The sequence below is a fragment of the Podarcis melisellensis genome (genome assembly GCF_964234715.1).
Source record: "Podarcis melisellensis genome assembly, chromosome: 10".
Lineage (NCBI taxonomy): Eukaryota > Metazoa > Chordata > Lepidosauria > Squamata > Lacertidae > Podarcis > Podarcis melisellensis.
Genome location: NC_138542.1, coordinates 8,295,100 through 8,320,118, shown reverse-complemented (window position 1 = coordinate 8,320,118; position 25,019 = coordinate 8,295,100). Strand labels below are relative to the sequence as shown.

The window sequence follows — 25,019 nt, the reverse complement described above, 5'->3', positions numbered from 1 at the left end:
TTTTAATGTTTAGATGTATGGACTGCCCCATCCCAAAGACTTCAGGTACGCTTCCTTATCTATTAATCTTTTCAAAACAATCTCCTGAAGTAGATCAGTATCATTTCCATTTTAAACTTCGGGAATATGCCATAAGAAATTGTTGCTTGCTCCGTGCCTGCTTATGAGTCCATGGCTGATGCGGTATTTTAATGCAAATCTCATGAGTTCCTACCAGGTGGATAGTGGTTGTTTTGCTCCCCAAGAATGAAAGGCCTAAAGAGAGTGAGTTTTGTTGGATCAGGCGATGTTCACAAATGAGAGAAGCTGAGCTTTTGAATAATGCAGATAGTTGTGAGAATTCATTGAGATAGTTAAATTTTGAACCCCGACTTCAGCCCAGCAACTTCATTTTGCTTTGACATGTAGAGAGCAAGTGGGGGATCTGTAGGAAATGACTCACAGATGCTGCTTATATTCTTGTGTCTGGAGCAGGCAGCTGCACATTTCTGGCTCTCTGCTGGAGACATTTATGCTTGGTGGGCCTCTTTTTCTCCACCCCACCCCCATACTAGGACCTCATTTTCACATTTTCACACCATTGTATATAGCGGCCCACGAAACTCTCATCCTTCCTATAATCTTTTGGAAATATAAAAGTGGCTATAGAGAAATAAATCTAGTTTTACCTTGTTCTGCTGGGGTTGAGTTGCCCCAGCAAGACAGCAACTGTGGGTCTGGCCTATAGCCTATGCCCCTCAATCCCTTTCCCCCATGTGGAAGTTAGGTTGAGAAAAATGATCCTATTTGCACCAAAGGGAAGTTTTCCTCCCCCCCAAAACTGGTTCTTGCAGATGTTTATTGTTTTTCTTCTTAGAATGAGGCAATCCTGACTAAAGCTATCCACTTATGCCAGGCATGTCCAAAGTCCATTTCAGGGGCCTAATTCAGTCTGCCAGCTGGTTTAATTTGGCCCTCTTTGAAAAAAGTTTGGACACCACTGACGTATGCCAATGGGAGCTTTTCTCTAAGCCTAATTGCTGACGGAAGTGGTTGCTCTTTTTCCGAGATGGTTGCAGGGAAGGATTCATCCTCCCTTCCCTTCACTCAAAGAAATTATGCTTTGGGGGTTGGGATCAGGCAAGATCCCACTGCTGCCAATGGGAGCTTTGTTGCCGTTTCTGATTGCCACACAAGACACTTTTCATTGGTGTGGAAGCTGATAAGGGAAGAGTTAACCCTTCTCTTCCCATGAACTCTTATTTTGACAAAATACCACCCCACCCCCTGTGAAGGGAAAGCAAAAGAGGCAACCTTTCCTACCACTGGCTTTGGCCTTGCCCACCCTGGTTGCGCAGTCTGGAAGAGATTATCCCCAGGGAATGTGACCCTTGATATCTCACAAAGCTTCTCCAAATCTGCTACAATACCTTCTTACATGTCGCAGTTTGATAACATATGAATCACCCAAGTGTATTGCAGCGTGTTACATTGTTTGCTCTTTCACCCCCAGAGTGTGTCTGCAACTACCTGGGAACAGTGCGTGAGCATTGCAACAGCACTGAAGAATGTCAGTGTGAGAAAGAAACTGGCCAGTGCCAATGCCTTCCTAATGTGATTGGACAGAACTGTGACCACTGTGCCCCCAATACTTGGAGGCTGGCTAGTGGGACAGGGTGTGAACCATGTGGCTGCGATTCTGAACGTTCCTTTGGCTCATCTTGTAACGAGGTAAGAAAAGCTGATCGCTGTAGAGTCAGACCATCCAGGGCTAGCTCTGCTCTCCCACCTCTGCTACTACTATGACTACTACTCCTACTAATATTTAATTCATACCCTGCCCATCTGGTTGGGTTGCCCCAGCTGCTCTGGGCGGCTTCCAACACATAAAAACATCATAAAACATCAAACATTAATAGTAACAATCTGATCCAATATAAAAGTCACAATAACTTTAAAATAAACAACTTATTTCAAACAAAGCAACATTCAACAATACATCAGACTCTAATAGTAAACAGTAAAATTCAACTTAGCACACTATCTCACATTTGAGAAGTTTAATAGCAGCAAGAACATGTGATGTTGATAATGGTAAGAATGTGAGATAACAATAATAGTATGAGATCTAATGGTAGTGTTGGCAGTTTTATCTCATTTTTTTATTGCGTTTGCTTAAACTTGTATTCTGCCTTGATATTTCATCTGAATAGAGGGTGTAGAAACGTGTTTAGGAATTAAATAAATTCACATGCCACAGGGATTTTAAATAATCCAACAGGAAGCAACTCTGTGCATACTGAGCTCTGTGAGTTTTGTATGCACCAGTTTTGTTTGTTTGTTGCCTTAATATTGAGGAGCATTCAAATGCATGTTCTTGCAAAAGTCACACTATTTGAGTACAGTGGATGATTATTGTATCACAGTGCTTGGCGGTATGACAAATTGCTTTGTAGTAGTGTTGAGAGAGAATATAAACCTATAGCTGTTTGTTCTGCTGGCATCATATTTACATGGTGCCTGCTGCCTGCAAAATCCTGTTTGGACCTGACTTAATTTACCAGGGGAATCAGGGTCTGGTGTATAAGATTGTCCTGCACATGGCAATCGGCTGTGAGTGGTGCTGAAAAGTTACATCAAGGATGCTGGTTAAAATTTAATATCCCATCAGATGTGATGATGCTTTAGATGTTTCTTGAAGAGCTATTGTTGCAGCTGACAGTAATGCAGACTAGCTATGACTTGTAGTAAAAACCCATTCATTTCACTAATTCATTCATAATCACCTGATGATTCCATAGAAGGTTGCAATAACAGTTGAAAACATTTCTCTACAGAGTTAGTGTGCCACACATTTGCACTTGGTATACAGTACTAGGAAGCAGCGGCAGACTGATCTGCTAACTCATGTTATATGCAGCAAAATACACACGTGTAATTTTTTTTAATAAAATTTTTTTATTGATTTTTCCAACACATAATAAAAGACAAACACATTACAAAACAAAAACATACACCACATTAAACATATACCGACTTCCCCGTACCTCCCTTTCGCTGCATCCTTATTCCAAAGTTCTTTAGCAACCCTTTAATCAGTTTATCTATTGGTTCCCTTTCATTAAATTTCTTTAAACTTAATATTTACAGCTGTATTTCTCTACTCCTTACCCCTTGACATCTCAACACTCCTCAATTTTACAACAGTTTTTAAGATATAATTTAAACTTCTTCCAGTCCTCTTCCACTGTCTCTTTCCCCTGATCTCGGATTCTGCCAGTCATCTCTGCAAAATACACACGTGTAATTGTCACACATAATGGGTTGCTCCCTAATTCTTACATGAAACTAAGAAACTTGCTGATATTTCAAGTTCCTTTTCTCTTTATTAATGTGACATTCAACCTGATTTTTCTATTTACTGAGCCTTTGCAAGTATTCAGAGACCACAAAGGGTAATAACGGGAAGCGCATGCGCTCAGCTCTATGTTGGTGTGGTATATTCTGTATATTTGTTTATTAATTAATATGAACCATTGTAATTCCTTTGAAAATCTGATGAACTGTTAATACTAAAGGCCCCAATACAGCTACTTGAAAGTCTTCTTCACCATAAGCTTGAAACCCTGCAAGTAACTGATATGAAGTCGGAAACAGTGGAATCTATTGTTTAGCCAACTTCTGTTATTGTAAAGATATGAAAGTTACAGAGAATGCTTGGTGTGGGAGATCCATATTTTCAAAAGGAATTGCAACCGAGGGAGAAGAATTTGAATTGACACTGTGGTGCTGGAAAGGGCTTAATCCTTTCTCCTGTTCCACTTTTCCAATGGAATATATCGTCGTGTGTGTGTGTGTGTGTGTGTATGTGTGAGATCTTTGACCTACAGTCTCAGCTGCAAGGGGAACATCCTTTCTTGGGGAAACAGTGCAAGAAGTAATGGTTATCTGAGTAGCCTCTCCCAAGCTGCTATTGACTCTTAACAAAACTACCGGTAACCAAGATCCTATTTAAGGATCTCCAGAGTCACGTGTACTATGTCCATAATTCTGATAGGTGGCCAGTTAACATTTTCAGCTCTTTTGACACTCAATGTATTGTATTGACAGATGGCTCTAGTGGCCCAATAAAGTCCCTGTGGCTTGTTCACTTTGTGAAATGCACCCTGTTCAGCTTATTTTTGTTGCATTTGTTTGAATTAACAGTTTACTGGGCAGTGCCAGTGCATGCCAGGATTTGGAGGGCGCACATGCAACGAGTGCCAGGAGTTCTTCTGGGGTGATCCTGGTGTGGACTGCCAAGGTGAGCACATTACTTTCATTGTTCCGCGTGCATTATTAGCCTTTTGAAGGAGCACTTCTGTATGTGAAATCTGCATGCGTTTCCCATATTGTAGCTTCTGCTGCGGTTGGGAGCCGAGAGATAATTGCTGATAGCTTGCCCTGTGCCTATGCATGTAGAAAGAAAACAAAGCAGCATTCATATTGGCTCCCTCATGCTATGTTGCAATGAATTAGATACACGAGAGAACTAAGATTCTATAGTGCATTCATTAGCCTCTTCATGTTGCAATGTTTGTTACTATACAGCACTTAAAAAAGAAGCTCACTGATCTTGGCTGGCTTTTTTAAAAATGCTATTTTTGTGAAGCTAAATTTAATTCTAGTAAGGGTTTGGTTTTGAAGTGGATTTTTGCAGCTTTTTAACAGAAATGGCAGACTGGCTTTAGATGATAGAGGTTTAGATGTTCATTTTCTAGTTTATAGTAGTTCGGGTTTTTTTCATATTGTTAACAAAAATAATGTGAAGAGTATTTTCAGTTTTTCACATGGGGAGAAAAGTGTCTTCTTGTTTTGGTTCTGTAAGAAAAGCACAGCATAGAATAAAAAGGGCGCAGCATCTAGGTGTATAAATAAATTAAGAACTCATTTACTGAAGCATGTTTTGTAAATATGCCTGGTCTCTTTAATTGCTGTCCAAACCAGAACACCATACATTTAGAACACATTTTCAGCCACTTAAAGCACATGACTTATGCCAAAGAACTCTGGGCACTGTAGTTCACCCTTAACAGAGCTACAGTTCCCAGCACCCTTAACAAAATACAGTTCCCATCATTCTTTGGGGAAAGCCTCCTAGGCTGTCACATTTTGCCATTAACTATGGTGGTTGCCGCATCTCAAAAAGGGGTACTGAAGAGCTGGAAAGGGTTCAGAAAAGGGCAGCCAAAATGATCAAGGGGTTGGAAAGGTTCCAACTTTTGGGTCTTTTTTGTTTGCAGAAAAGGTAAGTAAGAGGGGGCACGTTAGAAGTGTATAAAATTATGCACAGTCTTGAGAAAGGGGATAGAGCAAAGCTTTTCTGCCTCTCTCATAAAACGTGAACCCTGGAGTACCCAACTAAGCTGAGATTCAGGACAGACTGAATATAGTTCTCCATACGGTGTATAGTTAAACTATGGAATTTGCTCTTAGAAGAGGTAGTGATGGCTACCAACTTGGATTACTTTAAGAGGAGGGTTAGACAAATTCATGGCGCGTAAAGGCTCCGAATGGCTACAAGCCACAACGGCTATGTTCTGCTTCCACTGTTGGAGGCAATATGCCTCTGCTGATTTAGAGACTGCAAGCCTACTAACTGCAGACTATTGCACTCAGGTCCTTGTGAGCTTCCCATACACATCTGGTTGTTTACTGGGAGAAGAGAGTGCTGAACCAGATGGGCCTCTAGTGTGATTCAACAGGGTGCTTCTTATTTTCTTAATTTCTGAAAAATTCAGATCTAGTTGTATTCACTGGATTTCAAACCAATTCCTGCCTAAGTGTGTATTTGAGAGAAAGGTATCTGGGTATCTAGAAGTTGCATTAAAAAAATTGTTTCCGCTGAATAAAAAGGTGCAAATAACTTCATTTTTTGGCATCAAGTATATAAAGGATTAGCCATTACACAGGGGGAAAATTGTGTTTAATAGATAGGCTGGAATCAGATCAGAATTCTGTTATCTTTCAAGACTAAATGACTTTGTTATAAGAGTCCAAATCCTACTGAATCCCCCAGATTTCCTCTTTCTGGAAGAGCATGCCTAAGAGACAAAAATACTGGTGAGCTTGGGATTTAGCATTAAAATAGGGCATATTGCCAGGAGCTTTTGGAGTATTGTTTTAAATTAAAATGCAGTTGTGCTTGTTTTAACTCAACACAACTGCTAATATTTGCATTGTATGTATTATTGAATAAAAACCTCAAGAACAGGAAGAAGAGATGGGGTAAGGTTTTGTACTTATTGTACAAAATAGTAGCTACCGAAGGTAGGATTTCTGAAATTTTCAGAAGTTTCTCAAAGGTGTACTTAAGGTAGGTGCAGGTCTGTTTCTATGAAACAGGTTTAGAAAACATGTAAACACTTGCAAAACTCTAAAGCATCCCATCAACTGAGACCTGGCTCACAGGTGTTCACAGGATAGTTCACAGGTACTGTTTCTGTGACCTTCTAAGGTTATCTCAGATTTCTATGCCAGGTTTGAAACGGAAGCACACACCATAGATTGTTAGTTCAGATGTAATGACAAACTATGGTTTGCCTGGACTAGGAAGTAACTAACCCTGAACACACATGGAGGAATACGGCATTTAATTCTAGATTTTATAAGCTATGACTTGATAGGTAGCAAACATTAAGCATGAACTATATTTTAGCTTGATTGCTGTTCAGAACTGTTTACATGTGAGGATATACAGCATTAGGTAAAAGAAACTGAAGCATACATAGTTTAATTTTACTGACACTCCAGTTCAGACCTATGTTTAAGCCAATATATATACTATCTCAGCCATCACCAACCTGATGTCCTCCGGATGTTTCGGACTACAACTCCCATACGCTCCAGGCAGCCAGGTGTCTTTCCAGCGTGTTTTTTGTCCTCCATTGGGAAAATAAGATGGTCATCTTCAAAAAACAACAACAACCTAACGGTTTTGCATGAACGTCATCATCTACAAGATGTCTGTGTGCTACAGGGGTTGTCATAGCCAAATGAGGGGGAAAACAAGGGGAATTTTGCACTTTGGTACGTAAGATAAGAGACTTGCAATGTCTTCATCATGTTCTATGGAACTTGGGTGTCCTAGAGATCCCGTACAATAAGAGTTTTCTAGCTACATACATTGTAATTGTGGAATGTATGAGATTTGGCTTCTTTACATTTCTTATTAGGATTGTCTACTCCAGGCATCCAGATGTGCTACCTAGGGATTTGCACTGACGTTGTTTTCCTCTATTCCACATGTGTATTGTTCTAATCAAGTACTGGATGATCCAGCAACAGTTAGTGTTCCCAAGTGTGTCCAGCACTAGGAAGTTAGCATGGGAATTTTCCAAGTACATGCTATCCTGATTTGATCCCCTAAAGAGTTTCTGAGGAGTATGGAATAGCTTTTTAGTGTTTATTCAATAGTCGAAAAGAAAAGCAAGAGAAAATTGGGAGTCCTGAAGAACTGTAGCACACAGATATTAGGTAGGAAATAGGATTGGACTTGATTCACTGCTAGTCATATAGGACTCATTTTTATTTATATATTTACTTATATTTTACTATTACATTTATATACCACCTTTATCTTCCAAGGAGTTCAAAGTAGGGTACATGGTTCTCCTTCCCATTTCATCCTCAACCCTGTGAGGTAGGTTAGGCTAAGAGATGGTGACTGGCCCAAGGTCACTCAATGAGCTTTCATGGTTGATTGAGGATTCGAACCCTGGCCCAACACTCTAACCATTACACCAGGGAAATGCCATTGTTAGGTTCTTTAGGGGCACTGGATCATTTACAGAGCTCTGTACCAGGTTGATTAGTTATCTTGACAGATTTATTTTGACATATAAGCAGAAGAGGGATCAAATTATTTATCACTTTTAATTCTTCTGTAGTTACCTGTTCATACATAGCACTAAATTGTGGTTTATTCAACTACAAACATACACGTATTAAAAGTTCTGTATTATCCTTGTTACAACAGGAATTTGGACTTTTCGTATACCATAAATGAACATGCAATTTTGTGTTCTGTTTATTATATTCATAAAAATGCCTCTGAATCAGGCAAAATCCCAATGCCTTCAAAGAAAAGATAAATATAAATGCCCATTCATTTCAATGTGATCAGGATCGTGTGCTCAAAAGCGAAACAAAAAATAACTTGACATGCTAAAATGGATTGAATGTGTAATGTGATATTATCTTGGGATCTTCAAGAGAAGGCAGCCGTATACTGATGGGCTTCTGTTTTCGTTACACCCATGTAAGGAATCCGAATAATTCACCATTATCCAGATAGTCTAATTTCCCACAAAGTAATAATAGTTTACTGGTGGTGGAAAGGGTTAAGTGCCTCCTTTCCCCTTCAATCTTCAAAGAGGAATGAGTTGCCGAGGGGGTTTAAGAGGGGGTTTATGTTCCATTGCAATTCACTGTGGGAATGCTGAAGTCTCTTTGATGGAAATAAAACCCCTTGTGTTGGCTTATAATTCTGAGAACAAAAAGGCCATTTTGTTAAATTGCACCAACATAAGTTGAACAGCAGGACAACACATTTTTTTGTATCCTATGTATTGAATTCCTCTCAACAAGAAAGCTGGTTTTGTTTATGGTAACTTGTTCTTTTAAATGGTTTTTAAGAAACTTGGCCAAGAGATGTGAATATTTAAATAACAGTATGTGCCAATGTGCGTACTCCCTTCCCTTTCTCATATATTCTTATGGGAAATTTGAATATTTGTGGAAGAAACCTTGACAATAGACCACAACATCCAGACAATACCTTACAGGATTCCTGATTGATGGATCATTTGCATATGTTAAATTTGTGATGCCTTTTTGAAGGTTGTGGCATTTTCCTATGGGCTTTACATTGCTGGGAGTCAAACTCCTGTCATTTTGGATGCTGGCAGCATGTGCCTTTTAAAAATCATTCCATTTCATTTCACCTGTAGCTGCGATGGAAAGGATTCTCCCAACTGTCTCATCCCTTGTTAAAGAGAAGCTTTTCAACACTAGTAGCTTCTAGTTTTCTTGTCCTGCCTGGCTATTTGGGGTCAACTAATGGAAAGTGCCAACTACCTATTGATTGTAAATTCTATTTCTGCTACACTAATAAGCGCGATCCAGAGCCATTCATATCCATTGGAGTTTTGTCACTGACCTTAGTGGGATGTAAAGTGCATTCATAGTTCAGACTGTTGGTCTTCAGACTGGTGGGATGGAACCTGCTGGTGGGTCATGGGTTGATTGAAAGTGGGTCACAACAGCAGCCATACACCATACCATCATGCAAATATATTTCAATAAATTAAGAAACATGGCTCCAAGGTCTGAAAAGCTTGCAGACTAGTGGTTTTTAGACTTTAGTACAAATACTTTTGATGAGAAATAAAACAGCTAAACTTAACTAGTAAAGGTAAAGGGACCCCTGACCATTACGTCCAGTCGTGACCGACTCTGGGGTTGCAGTTCTCATCTCACTTTAATGGCCGAGGGAGCCGTCGTACAGCTTCTGGGTCATGTGGCCAGCATGACTAAGCCGCTTCTGGCGAACCAGAGCAGCTCACAGAAACACCGTTTACCTTTCCGCCGGAGCGGTACCTATTTATCTACTTGCACTTTGACGTGCTTTCGAACTGCTAGGTTGGCAGGAGCAGAGACCGAGTAACGGGAGCTCACCCCGTCACGGGGATTCGAACCGCTGACCTTCTGATCAGCAAGTCCTAGGCTCTGTGGTTTAACCCACAGCGCCACCCGCGTCCTTAACTAGTACTCAACTAGTACCTGTAGATTATCTCTGACCCACATGTGGGGAGCAGAAGCAAGAAAGGGAAGCGAATTAGGAGTGTCAGGAACAGGGAAGCACTCCCTTGTGTCAATTCACTAATTCACATTTAATTTGCACGCATTTCACTTCTATTCCAACCTTCCTCCAAGGAATTCAGGGCAGCAAACATGAGCCTCACAGCAACTTTCTGGAGCAGGACAGGCTAAGGTGTAAGACAGGCTTCAGTAGGGACATTATGGTTAGATAGGGATTTGAATGCAGATCTCGCTGGCGTTATAGCATGCACAGCTATGGAGTGTGAACTGGACATTCACCCACCAAATAGATGGATAAACCCCGAGCTGCAGGAGTAGCAATTTTTCAGGAGAATTGGCATGGTTTTGTTCATTTGTAAAACCGCCGCCTTATTTGGTGGTTCGCCGCCCCTGGTTTGTGGTGTCTCCATTTATTTTTGTCTCTTTTCAGCTTGTGACTGTGATCAGCGTGGCATCCAGACCCCACAATGCAACCGCACGACTGGGCAATGCATCTGTAACGCAGGGGTTGAGGGCACCCGTTGCGATAAGTGCACCCGAGGCTACTCCGGCACCTTCCCAGACTGTGCACCATGTCACCAGTGTTTTGCTCTCTGGGATGTCATCATTAGTGAGCTGACTAACAGGACACAGAGATTCCTGGAAAGAGCAAAAGCCCTGAAAATCACAGGGCTCAGTGGTCCTTACCGGCAGACACTCAACTCTGTGGAGGAAAAACTGAATGAGATTAAAAGCATCATTGCTCAAAATCCTGCTGCCGAGCCTCTTAAGAACATTGGAAATCTGTTTGAGGAAGCAGAGTAAGTGTGGCATAAAACACAGATACTGTTCTTTCGCATTTGTTCAGACATGGGGAGTGGGGATCTTGTCATTCTGCAATTTTAATTAGACTTGTAAGCAGAAAGTAAAGAAAAAGAAGGTTGGGAGTGTGCCTTACAGTGATTATGGAAAATTTGAAGGAAACTGTGAAACTGCTTTTCAATTAACAAGGTGGCACACCTGTTCATTCCTTATCTTCTCCCTGAGTATAGGATAGAGACTTCCGTCTAAATGAAGGAATGTGGGATGAGAAATGATGTGCTTGAAATGTTCAGCCTCTAGCAAATTGCTCGTTCCTGTCCCTCCTTTCAGTCTAAGGAAGGGAAACTGCAAGACTGATTTGGTTTCTTGATACCACCAGTTGTTTTTGTAGCCTTAATGACAATCGAGCAATTAAAGTAGCTTAACTGTATTAGGCAACTTAATTGGGTACAAATTAGGTGACTTAACTGTACCAACTTCTGTTAATGGATACAATCCTTTCAGGTTTTTACTTTAACCTAACAGCTTGTGCACTTTCCCCTGCAGAACTTGGTCCTGCATAAGAAAAACCAAAATACATTACACCTTTTAGTACTTTGCATTCATTCGGCACCGACCATTTCCCCTGGAGCGCTGTGCAATAATTTTCCCCACTGGAGATGATAATTTAAGAATTAAGCACTGTTGAACATGTTTAGACATAATTTATACCCACCCTGATTTGTACTTTTATCAGTTGTGAAGACCTGTTGTATATGGATGCCAAAAAAGAGGAACTGCAGTTTCAAAATCTCAGGCTTGGCAGACGACCACAGCACAATCTTGCCCAAGTGCTGTCTCACAAGGGCTTTCAATACCTTTTGTTTTCTGGCACTGTTATTCTTCAGGTGGTGCCAAATTATAAGCAACTCCTGTATGGATTAGCCTGTGTGAATCAACTTTCCCCCAGTATTATCAGTGTGGTCTTGCTGTGGTTTACTTGCCTACCCTGTTTGTGAGTTTTGCTTGCCATAATATAGATCTTACAACTGGATCTTCTTTATTTTTCGGTTATGCAGTTTTAAGGCACACACAAAGAAATTTCCCAAGAAAATATCCCGGAGAGTTAAAAATGCAAAAACAAAACAATTGTCATGCCCTAACAACTCCTTAATTCATATGCATCTTTGAAGAAAGAGTTCACTACATTCTCCCTTCCTTGCTAAACTGTTGTTGCATTTTTAAAGCAGCAGCATTTGAAGACTGATTTTCTACATTCAGTTTTCATTTGCAGAACAAATCAGTCTCAAACGATGCATGATGGAGACAAGTGTTCTTAATTCAGGGCCTAACTCTGACTACTTGCCCTTGTTGGCCCCACCCTAGGAACAAAAGAAGTCATGCTAGATCAGGCCAGAGGGCCATCTGGTCCTAGTTCTCACAATGGCCAACCAGGTGCCTATGGGAAGACTGCAAGTAGGAATTGAGTTGAACAGTACTCTCCCCACGTGGTATTACCAGCAATTGGTATATGAAGGCATACTCCCTTGGCCACTGGAAGTACCATATTTTTCGCTCTATAGGATGCACACGACCATAGGATGCACCTTGTTTTAGAGGGGGGGAACAAGAAAAAAAAATTCTCCCCCTCTCTGCTCAGCGCCCCTTCAGCAAAGTGTCAGGAGAAACGGAGCCCCTTCCATTTCTCCTCCCGCTTCGCGGAAGGGGCGCTGCGCAGCTCTCCCTCTCTGCTGAAGCCAGGAGAGTCTTGCTCTCCCGGCTTCAGCAAAAGGAACCCGAAGCCTTCGGAGCACAGCGCAAGATCCCGCCGCGCTCCAAAGGCTTCAGGCGGCTATCCCTGAAGCCTGGAGAGCGAGAGGGGTTGGTGCGCACAGACCCCTCTCGTTCTCCAGGCTTCAGCGAAAGCAACGCGTAGTCTCCAGAGTGCGGAGGGAGCGCTTCATGTTGCTATCGCTGAAGCCAAGGAGCCTGCATTCGCTCCATAGGACGCACACACATTTCCCCTTAATTTTTGGAGGGGGGAAAGTGCGCCCTATAGAGCGAAAAATACGGTATAATATAGCCATCATGTTGCCCTACCCTAAAAATTACTGCTGAGCTTTTGCACAAAACATTTTCCACAGGCATTTTCCTCATGTGAGGGTTAGGGACAGTGGGTCCTGTTCCCTGCTGTATGTGCATTTGGTGTAACTGAGGACTACAGAAGAAGAACAAAAATTTTGGGACAGTCGTTATAGTAGGGTTAAGGAGATTTCCCCCCTTTTAAAGCAAGATACCTTGCACAAATACATTAATATCTCATTTCATTTGTTCAGAGGTTGAGTCCATGCAGATAATGCGCATGCTCAAGGACTAATTCTCTAGGCTTGGCAACTTCCCTCAAAATGTTGTTTATGTTCATTATGATGAGTCCTTTGTGTTAAACATGGAGGAAGTCTGCAGCACAGCCAGCTTCCATTTTGTCTCATATTTTACAGTGTAAAATAATCTATTATGCATTGACCCTCCCACCCCTTAATCATAACTAGTTCGTCTGTGAAAGAGTCTGTGAAAAATAAATGAACAACCATTTGTGAACTATGTGGGATACAAAAGAAATTATGTATGGATTCTATGAGCCAATGCTATGACCTATGCAGTTGGCAAAGATCAAGCACATTACAGCAGACTTCTGGAATCCAGATTGAGTTAAATCTCACACAAAACAGCTGTTCTCTGAGCTCTTTGCTGCTTTATGCTTATAAAATGTGATTTTGTTTTTAAGCCACAAATTCTGATTAATGAGTATTTTGAGTAGGGAAGTTGTAACAAACTCATTAACCACATTCTTGGGGTGAAAAGGAAGGAATTAACCTATCATTTGGATTTATTTATATTTTAAATTCAAGGCCAGTAGGTTTTTGTTTTGTAACAATAAATGTTGGTTCTGTTTGGTTCACAGGAAGTTAACAGCAGATGTTACAGAAAAGATAGCTGAAGTAGAAGAAAAAGTATCCAAGGTGGCTTCTGAAAGCAATACCACAGACATTCAGCTGAGCACCCTGGAGGCAGATGCAAAGAGCCTAGACAATGTTGTGAAAGAGCTTGCAGAGCAACTAGAATTCATAAAAATATCTGATGTTCGGGGTCAGTGTTTGCATGCTTGTATTTTGCTTTTAATATGAAAGAGAAAGGAATAAGTTTCATGGGGGGGGGGGAATCCAACCAAAATTAAGTGCTTTGAATTATCATTTATTTCAGAGCAACAAAATTAAGTTTGTGCTTAATATGCCCAGTCAATTATATGTGCTTAACAATGGCTGTAGCATGCCTTTCATTTTCTTGGAAAAGCATGCAGAGATCTTGGGTCTGTTGACTTCCAGGGTAATTACACCCAGTGTATTGTGTACACAGGGCTGCTTCTCATGTTACAATTTCAAATGAGGCCAGAATACTCAATAATCATCACATTGGATTTTTGCAGGAGCCCTGGACAGCATCACCCAGTATTTCCAGAAGTCCCTGGATGCTGAAAGGAGAGCCAATGCCTCAACTCTTCTTCCTGGTAGTGTAGTAGAGCAGTCAGCTGAGATGCGCCTAGAGGTGGAGAGCCTGATGAATGAGACTGAGGCCAGCTTCAAGGCTAAGCAAGAAGAGCAGTCACGCCTCTTGGATGAACTTGCAGGCAAGCTCCAAAGTCTGGATCTTGCAGAAGTGTCTGAGAAGGTAAAGCGCAGAGCTTTTGGTAAAAGGGCCAGAGAATGGTCATAAAACAAGAAGAGCTAAAAGACAGGAGCAGCATTGAATATGCAGCATGTACATGGAAAAGTGTGAGAACTGCAGTTGGGCACATTGCAATGGATTACAGAGGCTAATGTGCTCTTTTACAGACACATTACAAATGAGGCACATTTATAGAAAACTAAAGCCCTATTTAGGCAGTCACCTTCATGTATGGCATAACAGGGAGAGAGGGACTATTCTTTGTGGGATGGTGGGCATGTCAAGTCCCTGATCCCATCCACCCATGCATTGGGTGCTGAAGTGTGGAAGGGAGCAATAAAAGCTCTCTTGCATAACAAGAGAACATAAATGAGAAGAGGGTCTAACTGGGCAACCACTTTCTGGAACAAAAAAGAATGAGAATTCCACACCTTTGGACCATTCAGTAATGATTGGGACAAAGTTTTAAAAAATAAGGGACCAATGTTTTCCACAAGAAGGGAGTTTTGGGTTACAGCCACTGGCTTGAGAATATCTAATAAAAGTTCATTTTTTTTCAGTTACTGGAAATTAGTAAGGACATAAGATGAATCTGTTGGACATAAGAATCTGTTGGTTCAGGCCAATGACCCATCTAGGCCAGATCCTGTTCTCAGTGGCTGACCAAATGCATGTGCAAGTTGAACTTGAGTGCAACAGCTGAAATCTGACCACCTGGTAATCAGCACAGTACCTCTAACGATGGAGGTAGAACATAGCTATTATGGCTGCTAGCAATTGATAGCCTTGTCCTCCATGAATTTGCCTGATTTCTTTTAAAGCCATCCAGTTTGAGGACCATCATTGCCACCTGTGGAGCAGGTTCCATAGTTTAGCTGTGCGCTGAGTGAAGAAGTACTTTCTTTTATCTGTTCTGAATGTTCCAGAGTTCAGCTTCATAGGATGTTCAGTGTCGTGAGTGGGCGAGAATGCCTTTGCTTTCCCCACTTTCTCCATGCTATGCAGAATTTCTTAAAATTCTCTAAACTCAAAAGTCCGAAGAAGCTGCAACCTTTCCTCATTGTCATTCCACCCCTTAATCGTTTTGGTTTCCCTTTTCTGAACCATTTGGAACTCTAGAATATCATTTTCTTGAGGCAAGCCGACCCGACTGTGCACTGTACCTGACAAGATAGCTAACTTAGGTAAATGGAGAGACACTTACTGCTCTGTCTAGCAACCTCACCCACCCACCCTGGTTCTAAGAAAATGCTAACCTTTCACTTTTGTTCTTTCTTTTCTTGGGGTTGCCCAAAGGCAACTGCTGTTGTCAACATTCTGCTGTCAGTTATAATTAAAAGTAACATACTGTAGGCATAAGGTGGGCTAATCACTTCCCTAAAGCAAACTAGTGTGGCCAAGGAACCGCTCTCCCAAGGTGGAATAATTTCATGCTGACCCCTTCTCCTTTTCAAATGGGAATACTAAACTGTATCGAAATCTGATAGCCATGAAAGAAAATTGCACATGCAAATCCTGGTTACGTGCGTCTCAAAGCCCAATACAAACACTGAGGGGGCATAATTATTCACTGCCCGAGCTGGAGCAATGCCCCATGAGGAAAGGTCACCATGCTTGGGGCTTTTGTGTTTAGAAAAACAGGCCAGTACAGAAAGGAGCATCATAGAGGCGAAGAGAGTAGCAGGAGAATAAACGTTTTCTAACAGCCTTTGTGTTCTCGATGGGGCTCTGGAAATTTGTCAAGCTGCAACTAATAGGATAGGGCTTTAGGGAGCTGGCTCGGAAATTTGTTTGGAAAGGGTGATAACCTCACCGCCACCCCACTCTTTCCTCTGTCTAATCCTGTCTGCTGCAGACGTGCGGAACTCCCCTCGGGGCTTCCTGTGCTGATTCAGAATGTGGTGGCCTGAGCTGCCGCACAGAAGATGGAAAAAGGAAATGCGGTGGACCAGGCTGTGATGGGTTGGTTACTGTGGCCCACAATACCTGGCAGAAGGCGATGGATTTCGACAGAGACATACTCAGCGCTTTGGCAGAAGTCGAACAGCTCTCCAAAATGGTGATTTTATTATTGACTGTTATTTTTAAAAGGTAGATCAACCAGAATGAATTTTAGAATAGTAATAAAAAGCTTAATCAGCAGACTGTGCAAGTCTGGACAATTGCAAACAAAACTTCTCCCCCAAATAATTGGTTCTTTACAGTTTGCATGATCCTGCTAAGTACCCTCATTAAAGAAAAAGGTCTGGCTTAAATAGAGATTCCTGTGAGTACTACACAAAGCATCTTGGGCTGTTTGAAATATTGTTGTGTTTACATCAATTTAAGAGTGTTCTCTGACTTTTATGAGAGTTGCTCTCGCACAGCTTCGATGCTGACGAATTGCTTTCTCAGTGTCTCTTCTTTTTATCCCTGAGCATTTTTTAAGATTGTCAGAAATAGAAAATAATGGCCCATTTATTTCACTTAGGTCTCAGAGGCAAAACAGAGAGCAGAGGAAGCAAAACAGAATGCACAAGAGGTTCTCCTAAAAACCAACGCCACCAAAGAGCAAGTGGACCGGAGCAACAAGGACCTGCGGAATCTTATTAAGCAAATCAGGGAATTTCTGATGAGTAAGTCGTTTTTTAATATGGCTAGCCTGCTGTTTCGGGACTGTTGTGAATAAGCGCTTCCTCATCTTAACCTAGTATTTTAATTATGCACATTTATTCAATTGCATGTACTTATATGAGACAATCCAAAGTCATGGGTAAACAAAAAGGTTTTCACTTTGTGCCTAGATTAAACAAAAAAAAATTCCTTCCAGTAGCACCTTAAAGACCAACTAAGTTAGTTCTTGGTATGAGCTTTCGTGTGCATGCACACTTCTTCAGATACCAAGAAGTATGCACACGAAAGCTCATACCAAGAACTGGTATCTGAAGAAGTGTGCATGCACACGAAAGCTCATACCAAGAACTGGTATCTGAAGAAGTGTGCATGCACACGAAAGCTCATACCAAGAACTAACTTAGTTGGTCTTTAAGGTGCTACTGGAAGGAATTTTTGTTTTGTTTTGACTATGGCAGACCAACACGGCTACCTATCTGTAACTGCCTAGATTAAATCATTGCAACAATTTTTGGGGGGGAATCCCATAGTATCTTTCCCATTCAAGCACCTCTCTCTTCCTTGGGACCTCCTCTCCTACGTTCCCATGCTTCCCTGTTGCTGCTGGACAGGCAGACCAAGCCTGCTTTGGGTGTGTTTCTACTTCCTTCATTTATGTTTCTCCTGCCTGTTCTGTCCAGTAGCTTTATGACTGCCCCATCCAATTCTGCCATCAGGGCAGCTCAGCTAATCACTGCTAGTGACTTCACTTCTCCCACTCCAACCTGTACTGTGTTACCATACAAAAGTGTACTGATGATTTGAACATCCTCTGAAATCAGGAAACTGCGATGGTGCAACACGAAGAACTGCTTTTCTTCACATTCCACGATCAGTACACTTAGTGCTGAAGTGACTTTATTCGTGGTACTTTGTGCGCTGAGAACCTGGATCAAAGCATTGGGGTTCTTCTAGGAGGAAAGTAGTTTGCAGAGTACAGATATAAATCCACCCACAAAGATTTAACTAGTGGCAACAAAGAGCAGTAAGATCATTATTCTTTGAAGAAGTTGGAATACGCTGCTCCCTTTTAACAGCATCCAAGATTGCTGGCCCAGAACATGTGGAACAGCTTATATAACTGCTTCAGCTCATCACACCAGCCTGATTACTGTGTAGCATCACTCCTGTACAGGCAAAAAAATCGCTATGCAACACAATAGACTTCTACTTTTAGTGACTATAAATATATATGTGCAAGAACAGGATTTTTATCTGCTCCACGCAGTGTCGCATGCACATACACTCTCTCTTGACTTCTTCATCCATATAAGTCATAGAATGCATGAGCACCTTTCGTTATATAAGCTACAATGTTATATCAATTGATCAGAGATTGAAGTAAGTTGAAAGCAGGATGGAACGACCTGCATAATTTTAACTCTCCATATTACTCAAAAGTAATTTTGTCGATGACAGAAAGTTCATTACATCTGCTATGATACATTATTGATCAAAATCCACCACATTTATTTTTGATGTTACTTCCATCTGCCATTGCCCTTTGGCAAGAATTCCTTCCCAATACTCAACTGCCTGATCAGACGCGAGATTCTTAAGACGTCTTAGAAATTCATCAAAGCTAAAGCACTTCCAAAGAGTGTGGACTTTTATACCTTTTTTATTATAAAAAAGTGCCACCTGTTTTTTCTTGGCTTTATAGGAAATAAAACATGATGAGGAAGGGAGCCATCTCACTCACTGTTTCTGTTTACCATTTCAACAGAGGACAGTGCTGATCTGGACAGCATTGAGGCAGTTGCTAACGAAGTGCTCAACATGGAGATGCCCAGCACCCCTGAGCAGTTACAAACACTTGCCGATAATATTCGTGAACGGGTGGAGAGCCTTTCAGATGTTGAGACTGTCCTACAGCAGAGTGCCGGAGACATAGCAAGGGCAAAAACGCTGTTAGATGAAGCTAAAAAAGCCAGGTACCAATTTTTTACTCCCCCCTTGCTCTGAAACAGGCTGTCTTTTTTAACTTTCAGCAGAATCCTAGGAGACTATATTTGTGCCCTGAAAAGCATTCAGATTTTAATAAGCATGTTGAGAAACTGGGAGTAAGTTTAGCCTGTTGCATATTCTTTGAAAAGGCCAACCCAAAAGAATCCTTTTTAAGGAGAGTCTGTTTAACACAGACCTTTTGTAATTAATTTCCATTCCACAGTAAAAGTGCAACAGATGTCAAAGTCACTGCAGACATGGTAAAAGAAGCTCTGGAAGAAGCTGAGAAAGCCCAAGATGCAGCTGAAAAGGCCATCAAACTAGCAGATGAAGACATCCAAGGAACACAAGACCTACTTACCTCTGTGAGTTTCAATCACCTAAATCTGCTTTTGGCCATGTATGTTCTCACCCTGTTCTACTTTTGTACAGGATACACAATAATCTTATCTTCTGGTTCATTCTATTATCACCTAATTCTATCTGTTCCTTAAATCAGCATTTCAATATAGCTAGGCTTTGTCTAGAAAAGTACAGAAACTGAGAAGACAAAAACAGCAGATGGTTGATGGCTGATTTGGGGTGGGGTGGACAAGAAGCGAAAAATCCGTTCACTACCCTTTGTACAAAAGCAGTGGAGGTAGAATGGAAGAAAGCCTTTGTTGCTAATGTACTGGCCCTGTTACATGCTCAGTCAGATACAGAGCCACAAGCATTAATCACTTGCATCCAGGTTGTTTGTCTTGCTGCCTCGATAATCTGATCTTCCTTTGATATCATAGCAGAGGAAATGCAAAGGTGGTCAGAAGGGGTTCCAAGCGGCTCCTGTGTCAGTGATCTGTGTTGGCAGTTGGGTCCAGAGACAGAAAAGGCTATCAGTAGGAAAGAAATCAGTGAAAAACTCTGGCAACCAATTTAGCACATTGGTTGAACCATTATGACTAGTCTATCTGCACCCTGAATTAAGATTGCAATTCAGCTTTTTACCCCATATGATGGATGGTCTCAACATAGCACACTTTCAATACTCCCCTTATATCAGGTTGTACATCACAGCTGTTGGTTTAGGCAGGGAGTTGCTGGAAATATTAGGGATGCGGGTGGCACTGTGGGTTAAACCACAGAGCCTAGGGCTTGCCGATCAGAAGGTCGGCAGTTTGAATCCCCGTGACAGGGTGAGCTCCCATTGCTCGGTCCCTGCTCCTGCCAACCTAGCAGTTCGAAAGCACGAAGTGCAAGTAGATAAATAGGTACCGCTCCGGCGGGAAGGTAAACTGCGTTTCCATGCGCTGCTCTGGTTCGCCGGAAATGGCTTAGTCATGCTGGCCACATGACCCAGAAGCTGTATGCCGGCTCCCTCGGCCAGTAAAGCGATATGAGCGCTGCAACCCCAGAGTCATCTGCGAGTGGACCTAATGGTCAGGGGTCCCTTTACCTTTTGCTGGAAATAGGGCATTTTTTAAACCATGACAGCAGCAAAACAACTCTCCACCCCTTAAATTACTCTGCTGAAATAAAGAAAGCTTGGGTAACAGAGAGTGGATTTTTGTGTGGAAGGATTGGTGAACTGTAGTCTCAAACATTTTTAATTCTTAGTGTGCCTTTTGCCCCAGGCTGATTGAGATAAAAACTGTAGGTCCTGCAAGCATGGTGCCTGCCAGCCCTGCCTAGACTTCTTTCATCCAGCTAAGCCAGAGCTTTCCAAACTTTTCATGTTGATGAGACACTTTTTCAACATGCATCACTTCTCAACATAGTAATTCAGTTTTACTAGGAAACACAAGCTTAAACCCACCCCTTTCCAGTCCCGGGAGGAGCGTTAATGCGACACACCTACACATTGCAGCCGACACACTAATGTGTTGTGACACAGAGCTTGGAAAGCTCTGAACTAGATAGACCTTGGTGATATATGGCAGATTTGTAGCCATGCCCTTGCTCAAATCATAGGATCTCTCTTTTTTCTTAGTAAGCTGGATTTAGTAATTAGCCGAATGAGTGATTTACTACTTGATTTGATTTGGGATACTGTTAACAGGCAGCAAAGCTACCATCTACATTCCCTTCCCCTGAAACCCCTCCTTCCTCCAGTTGTTTTGCTCACAATTCAGTGCACCAAAAAGTAGCACAGCAACTTAACTCAATAGGGTTTAAGCATCTAACTGTAGTTAGTTCAAAGACTGTAATGGAGGGGGTCACAGCTCAACAGTAGAGCATCTGCTTTGCATGCAGATGATCCCAACTTCTATTCTCCAGCAGTGTCTCATGGAAGTGTACTGTACAGAACAGGCATAGGCAAACTCAGCCATCCAGATGTTTTGGGACTTCAACACCCATCATCCCTGACCACTAGTCCTGTAAGCTAGGGATTATGGGAGTTGTAGTCCCAAAACATCTGGAGGGCCGTCTATGCCTGGTATAGAACAACAAAATAATTATTGGACAGGCTACCCTTGTCTTCCCTCATTTTTGCAAGACCACAACCACCTCTTCCCACTGGGCCGGAGAAAAACTCTGTTGTTTAGCAGCAACATCCCAGGTCAGTGGAAAGGAAAGGAAGGCAAGTGTCACCTCATGCAGTTGATGAAAGCTGGGGAAAAGAAGAGGAAAAGCATAAGCCTGCCACAATACAGAGACTTAACATTTGGAAAACTTTGTAAACTGAACAAGTATGTCGTTAAAGTACTGTGGTTTGGGAAGAAATTTGTGCATCATGTTCTCATTTGCAATGCTAGATTGAATCTGAAACTGCAGCTTCGGAAGAAACTCTGAACAACGCCACTCTGCGCATTGCTGAGCTAGAGAAGAACGTGGAAGTGCTTCGACAAAAGACTGCTACAAACGTAGAGGACATTAGAGCAGCCGAAGAAACTGTTGCGACTGTGAATCAAAGTACCACAGATATCAAAAGAGTAAGGCTCTCCATTTGAAATTACTTTCCATGATCTCAAGAAACAAAGGCATTTTCTTAGCTACCAGCTTGTGTTGTCTGGTTTGCCCTTGAATTTGTTAAGTAAAATCAGGCCTGGCCAAAGATGCTATCAAAGCAGTTTGGCCATAACACAATGCAAACCACCAGACTGTAAAAAGCATGTGCCATTTTAACTGTTGTGTGAAGTGCATCTCACTATCCCGTGGAACTGAATGAGGTTTTCTTGAGGCAGGAATCTGACATTCCATTTTCAGTGGTGGTTAAAAGTGCTTCACATCTTGAGAGCACACATAACTTTATGCAGTGGTGAGCTATGGATTCTTGCTTGCATGGCTATTGGGACTGTGTAGCAGTAATTCCTGGGGCAGGGAGCTAGCCAAACCAGGCACAACTCAATGAGTCCTCTTACTAAGATGGCTGGAAGCCACATCTAGTTACAGTGGTGCCCCGCAAGACGAATGCCTCGCAAGACGGAAAACCCGCTAGACGAAAGGGTTTTACGTTTTGGAGGTGCTTCGCAAAACGAATTTCCCTATGGGCTTGCTTCGCAAGATGAAAAAGTCTTGCGAGTTCCTTCGGGTTTTTTCCCCTTTCCCCCCCTTTTCCTAAGCCGCTAAGCCGCTTATCAGCTGATCCGCTGATAAGCCACTTAACAGCTGATCGCTAAAAGCCACTAAACCGCTAATAGCGCTAATCCGCTAAGCTGTCAATGAGCTTGCTTCGCAAGACGAAAAAACCGCTATATGAAGAGCCTCACGGAATGAATTAATTTCGTCTTGCGAGGCACCACTGTATATGCTTCACCTCAAGAGCATAGCAAGAACAGCAAAGAATGGTTCCTGTTACGAAGGCTCCAGATTTTCTGGCCATGTGTATGGGTGATGTAAGACAGTAGTATTAAAGAAGCTTCACTTTGTAGGCTTAATTAGGCTCACTAGGCCTCACTATTTGACTGAAGACCACTGTTCCAGCACCTGACTTTCTATAGCATCAGGCTCAGAACTGTGCAGTCACTGGTACCAATTGCATTTGGCACTTTTCTGATGCCCTGCAGCAACATAATAAGGTGCTAAATTTGAAAAAGGCATTGAATTAGAGCTACAGAGAAAGTACTGGAACCGTGGAGTACGCTCTCGATTCTTCATTTGAAGGTGTACCACTTGATAAGCCACCCACCTGTCAAAGTTGACTCTGGAGGTTGGGCACAGCCCCATTTTGGGATCCGAGGCAAAGCACTATATGGTGTTCCCCTTTCCCGTCAAGGAAGAGGTGGTAATGAAGATCTACAACAGGAACAAGGGAATAGATAATGGCAGGATCTTCTGCCACTATGGATCCTGATGTCTGAGGCTGTCATGGGGGGCTGGCCTGAGGATGGGGCAGTTCTGGATCAGTCTCACCTGCTGGATCCAGCACCAATGTAATGCAATGGCTTATGAAAACACCTGCTTGCAGGATTGGATAGTAGTTTATTTCTACTTAAAAACAGCTCTGGCAAGCAATGTCTGTTGAAGGAAGTCTTGGTCCATTCTTAAAACTGGAAGTCAACTGCTGCCAATAAGGGAGCAGGACTTTTATTTTCTTTTCCAAAAAGAGTACGGACACTAGTGCATGTATCTACTCCAGCTGTGACCCATATTTAAAGGCTGGGAACAACAAACCACAGGTTTTTTTTCTTCTCATGGGGTAAAGAGAGTAGAAGGGAAGGGATGCTTTGAACGATACTGAAAGAGAGGTCCATTTCCATGGACTCCACTCAGGATGTGTGTGGTCTCTGCTCAGTAGATCCTTGTTATGAGTGAAACAAAGAATGTGTTCCATTTCTGTGCTCTGAGTAATACTGCCACCTTGTGTCTCAAATCGCAGGTACTAGATAACGATGTGGATGACAAGTATAGGACAGTAGAAAGCTTAATTGCCAAGAAATCAAGCGAGTCTGCAGCTGCCAGGAAGAAAGCAGAGGCACTACAGAATGAAGCTAAAACACTGCTAGAACAAGCAAACAGCAAACTTCAGCAGCTCAAGGGTAAAAGTCCAATATGGAAAAGGGGGTTGAATATTTCTTTAGAACTGCCATATGTTCTCAGTTACAGCTGAGCACTCCTTCCCCACCTCCTAAGCCCATTTCCGCAGCACCGTGACGTAAAACATCATCATCATCAAAGACAGCTGTTTCTCCTTTTTATTGGAAGCCTCTCACATTCTGTAAAGCCAAATAACTGGGTACAATGGGGTTTGACTTCTTTCCAATTCCACCTTTACTTTGGCTTTCAAACTACCCAACATGTAGTGTGTCTGGTGCTGGAATAACCTGACTCTTGTGTGTGTCTCCCCCCCCCCTTTTTTTTTCTTTCTTTGCAGAATTGGAAAACACATATGAGAAGAATCAGAGAATTCTGGAAGACAAAGCCAAACAAGTGGCGCAGCTGGAAGAAACAGTCCGCAGCCTCTTGCAGGCCATCAGCCAAAAAGTCGCTGTTTACAGCACTTGCTAGTAACTGATTGGAAAATGGAACCAGGAAAAAAAAAAACATTTGGAAGGGGAACATGTAAATCCAAAGAGAGAGAGGTCTTAAACTGATATACATTCTTTTCATACCTTAAGACCTGATAATTTGACTAAATACCAGCTTTAATATCTTAAAACCAAAGACTTTCTCTTTTACTTAATAAACAGTACTTTTGTAACAAAGCATATGATTCATTTAACCAGTGTTACTTTCATTATCCCGAAATGGTATTTTAACCCTTTAAAGTACTCTGATAATAAAATCTTAGATGGGAAGTTAATTTCAATTTAAAGAGTTCTGCTTAAGAGTTTATGAATGCAACTCCAGAACTTCCTCTGCTAAGTCAACAGATGTTAGGAAAGTGAAACACTTCATAAAATAAAGCCATAGAGGACCAAACATTTGCAGAATCAGAGTGAGGGGGAAAGATGCCTGAAACAAGACAGAAACATAATTTATTTCATTATGTTTGGACTGTCACTGTATCAGGTGCTTGCTTGCCTTAGCACTCCCTGGAACAGGTGCTAATTTTTGCCTGCAAGACATGAGTTTTGATATTATGTATTTGTACTCTTTGGAAAACAGTAGAAAATAAAATACCCTTTTTATATTAGCTGAGGTGTCTGCATGAGTTA

General features: G+C 41.9%; 1 protein-coding gene across 3 annotated transcripts in view; it reads left to right on the top strand.

Annotated features, from left to right (window-relative positions):
* The window catches only part of LAMB1 (laminin subunit beta 1), a 56,913-nt gene extending 31,916 nt beyond the window's left edge, over nt 1–24,997 (top strand). For all 3 annotated transcript variants that reach the window (XM_081927605.1, XM_081927604.1, XM_081927606.1), the window contains 12 exons: nt 1,493–1,710; nt 4,186–4,282; nt 10,271–10,640; nt 13,583–13,767; nt 14,105–14,346; nt 16,199–16,402; nt 16,814–16,958; nt 18,722–18,929; nt 19,166–19,307; nt 21,678–21,854; nt 23,741–23,900; nt 24,236–24,997. In XM_081927605.1, the coding sequence (XP_081783731.1) occupies nt 1,493–1,710; nt 4,186–4,282; nt 10,271–10,640; nt 13,583–13,767; nt 14,105–14,346; nt 16,199–16,402; nt 16,814–16,958; nt 18,722–18,929; nt 19,166–19,307; nt 21,678–21,854; nt 23,741–23,900; nt 24,236–24,369 (2,282 nt within the window). In that variant the 3' untranslated portion in view covers nt 24,370–24,997. The remainder of the gene's footprint in view (nt 1–1,492; nt 1,711–4,185; nt 4,283–10,270; nt 10,641–13,582; nt 13,768–14,104; nt 14,347–16,198; nt 16,403–16,813; nt 16,959–18,721; nt 18,930–19,165; nt 19,308–21,677; nt 21,855–23,740; nt 23,901–24,235) is intronic.
* Nucleotides 24,998–25,019: the final 22 nt, after the last annotated feature.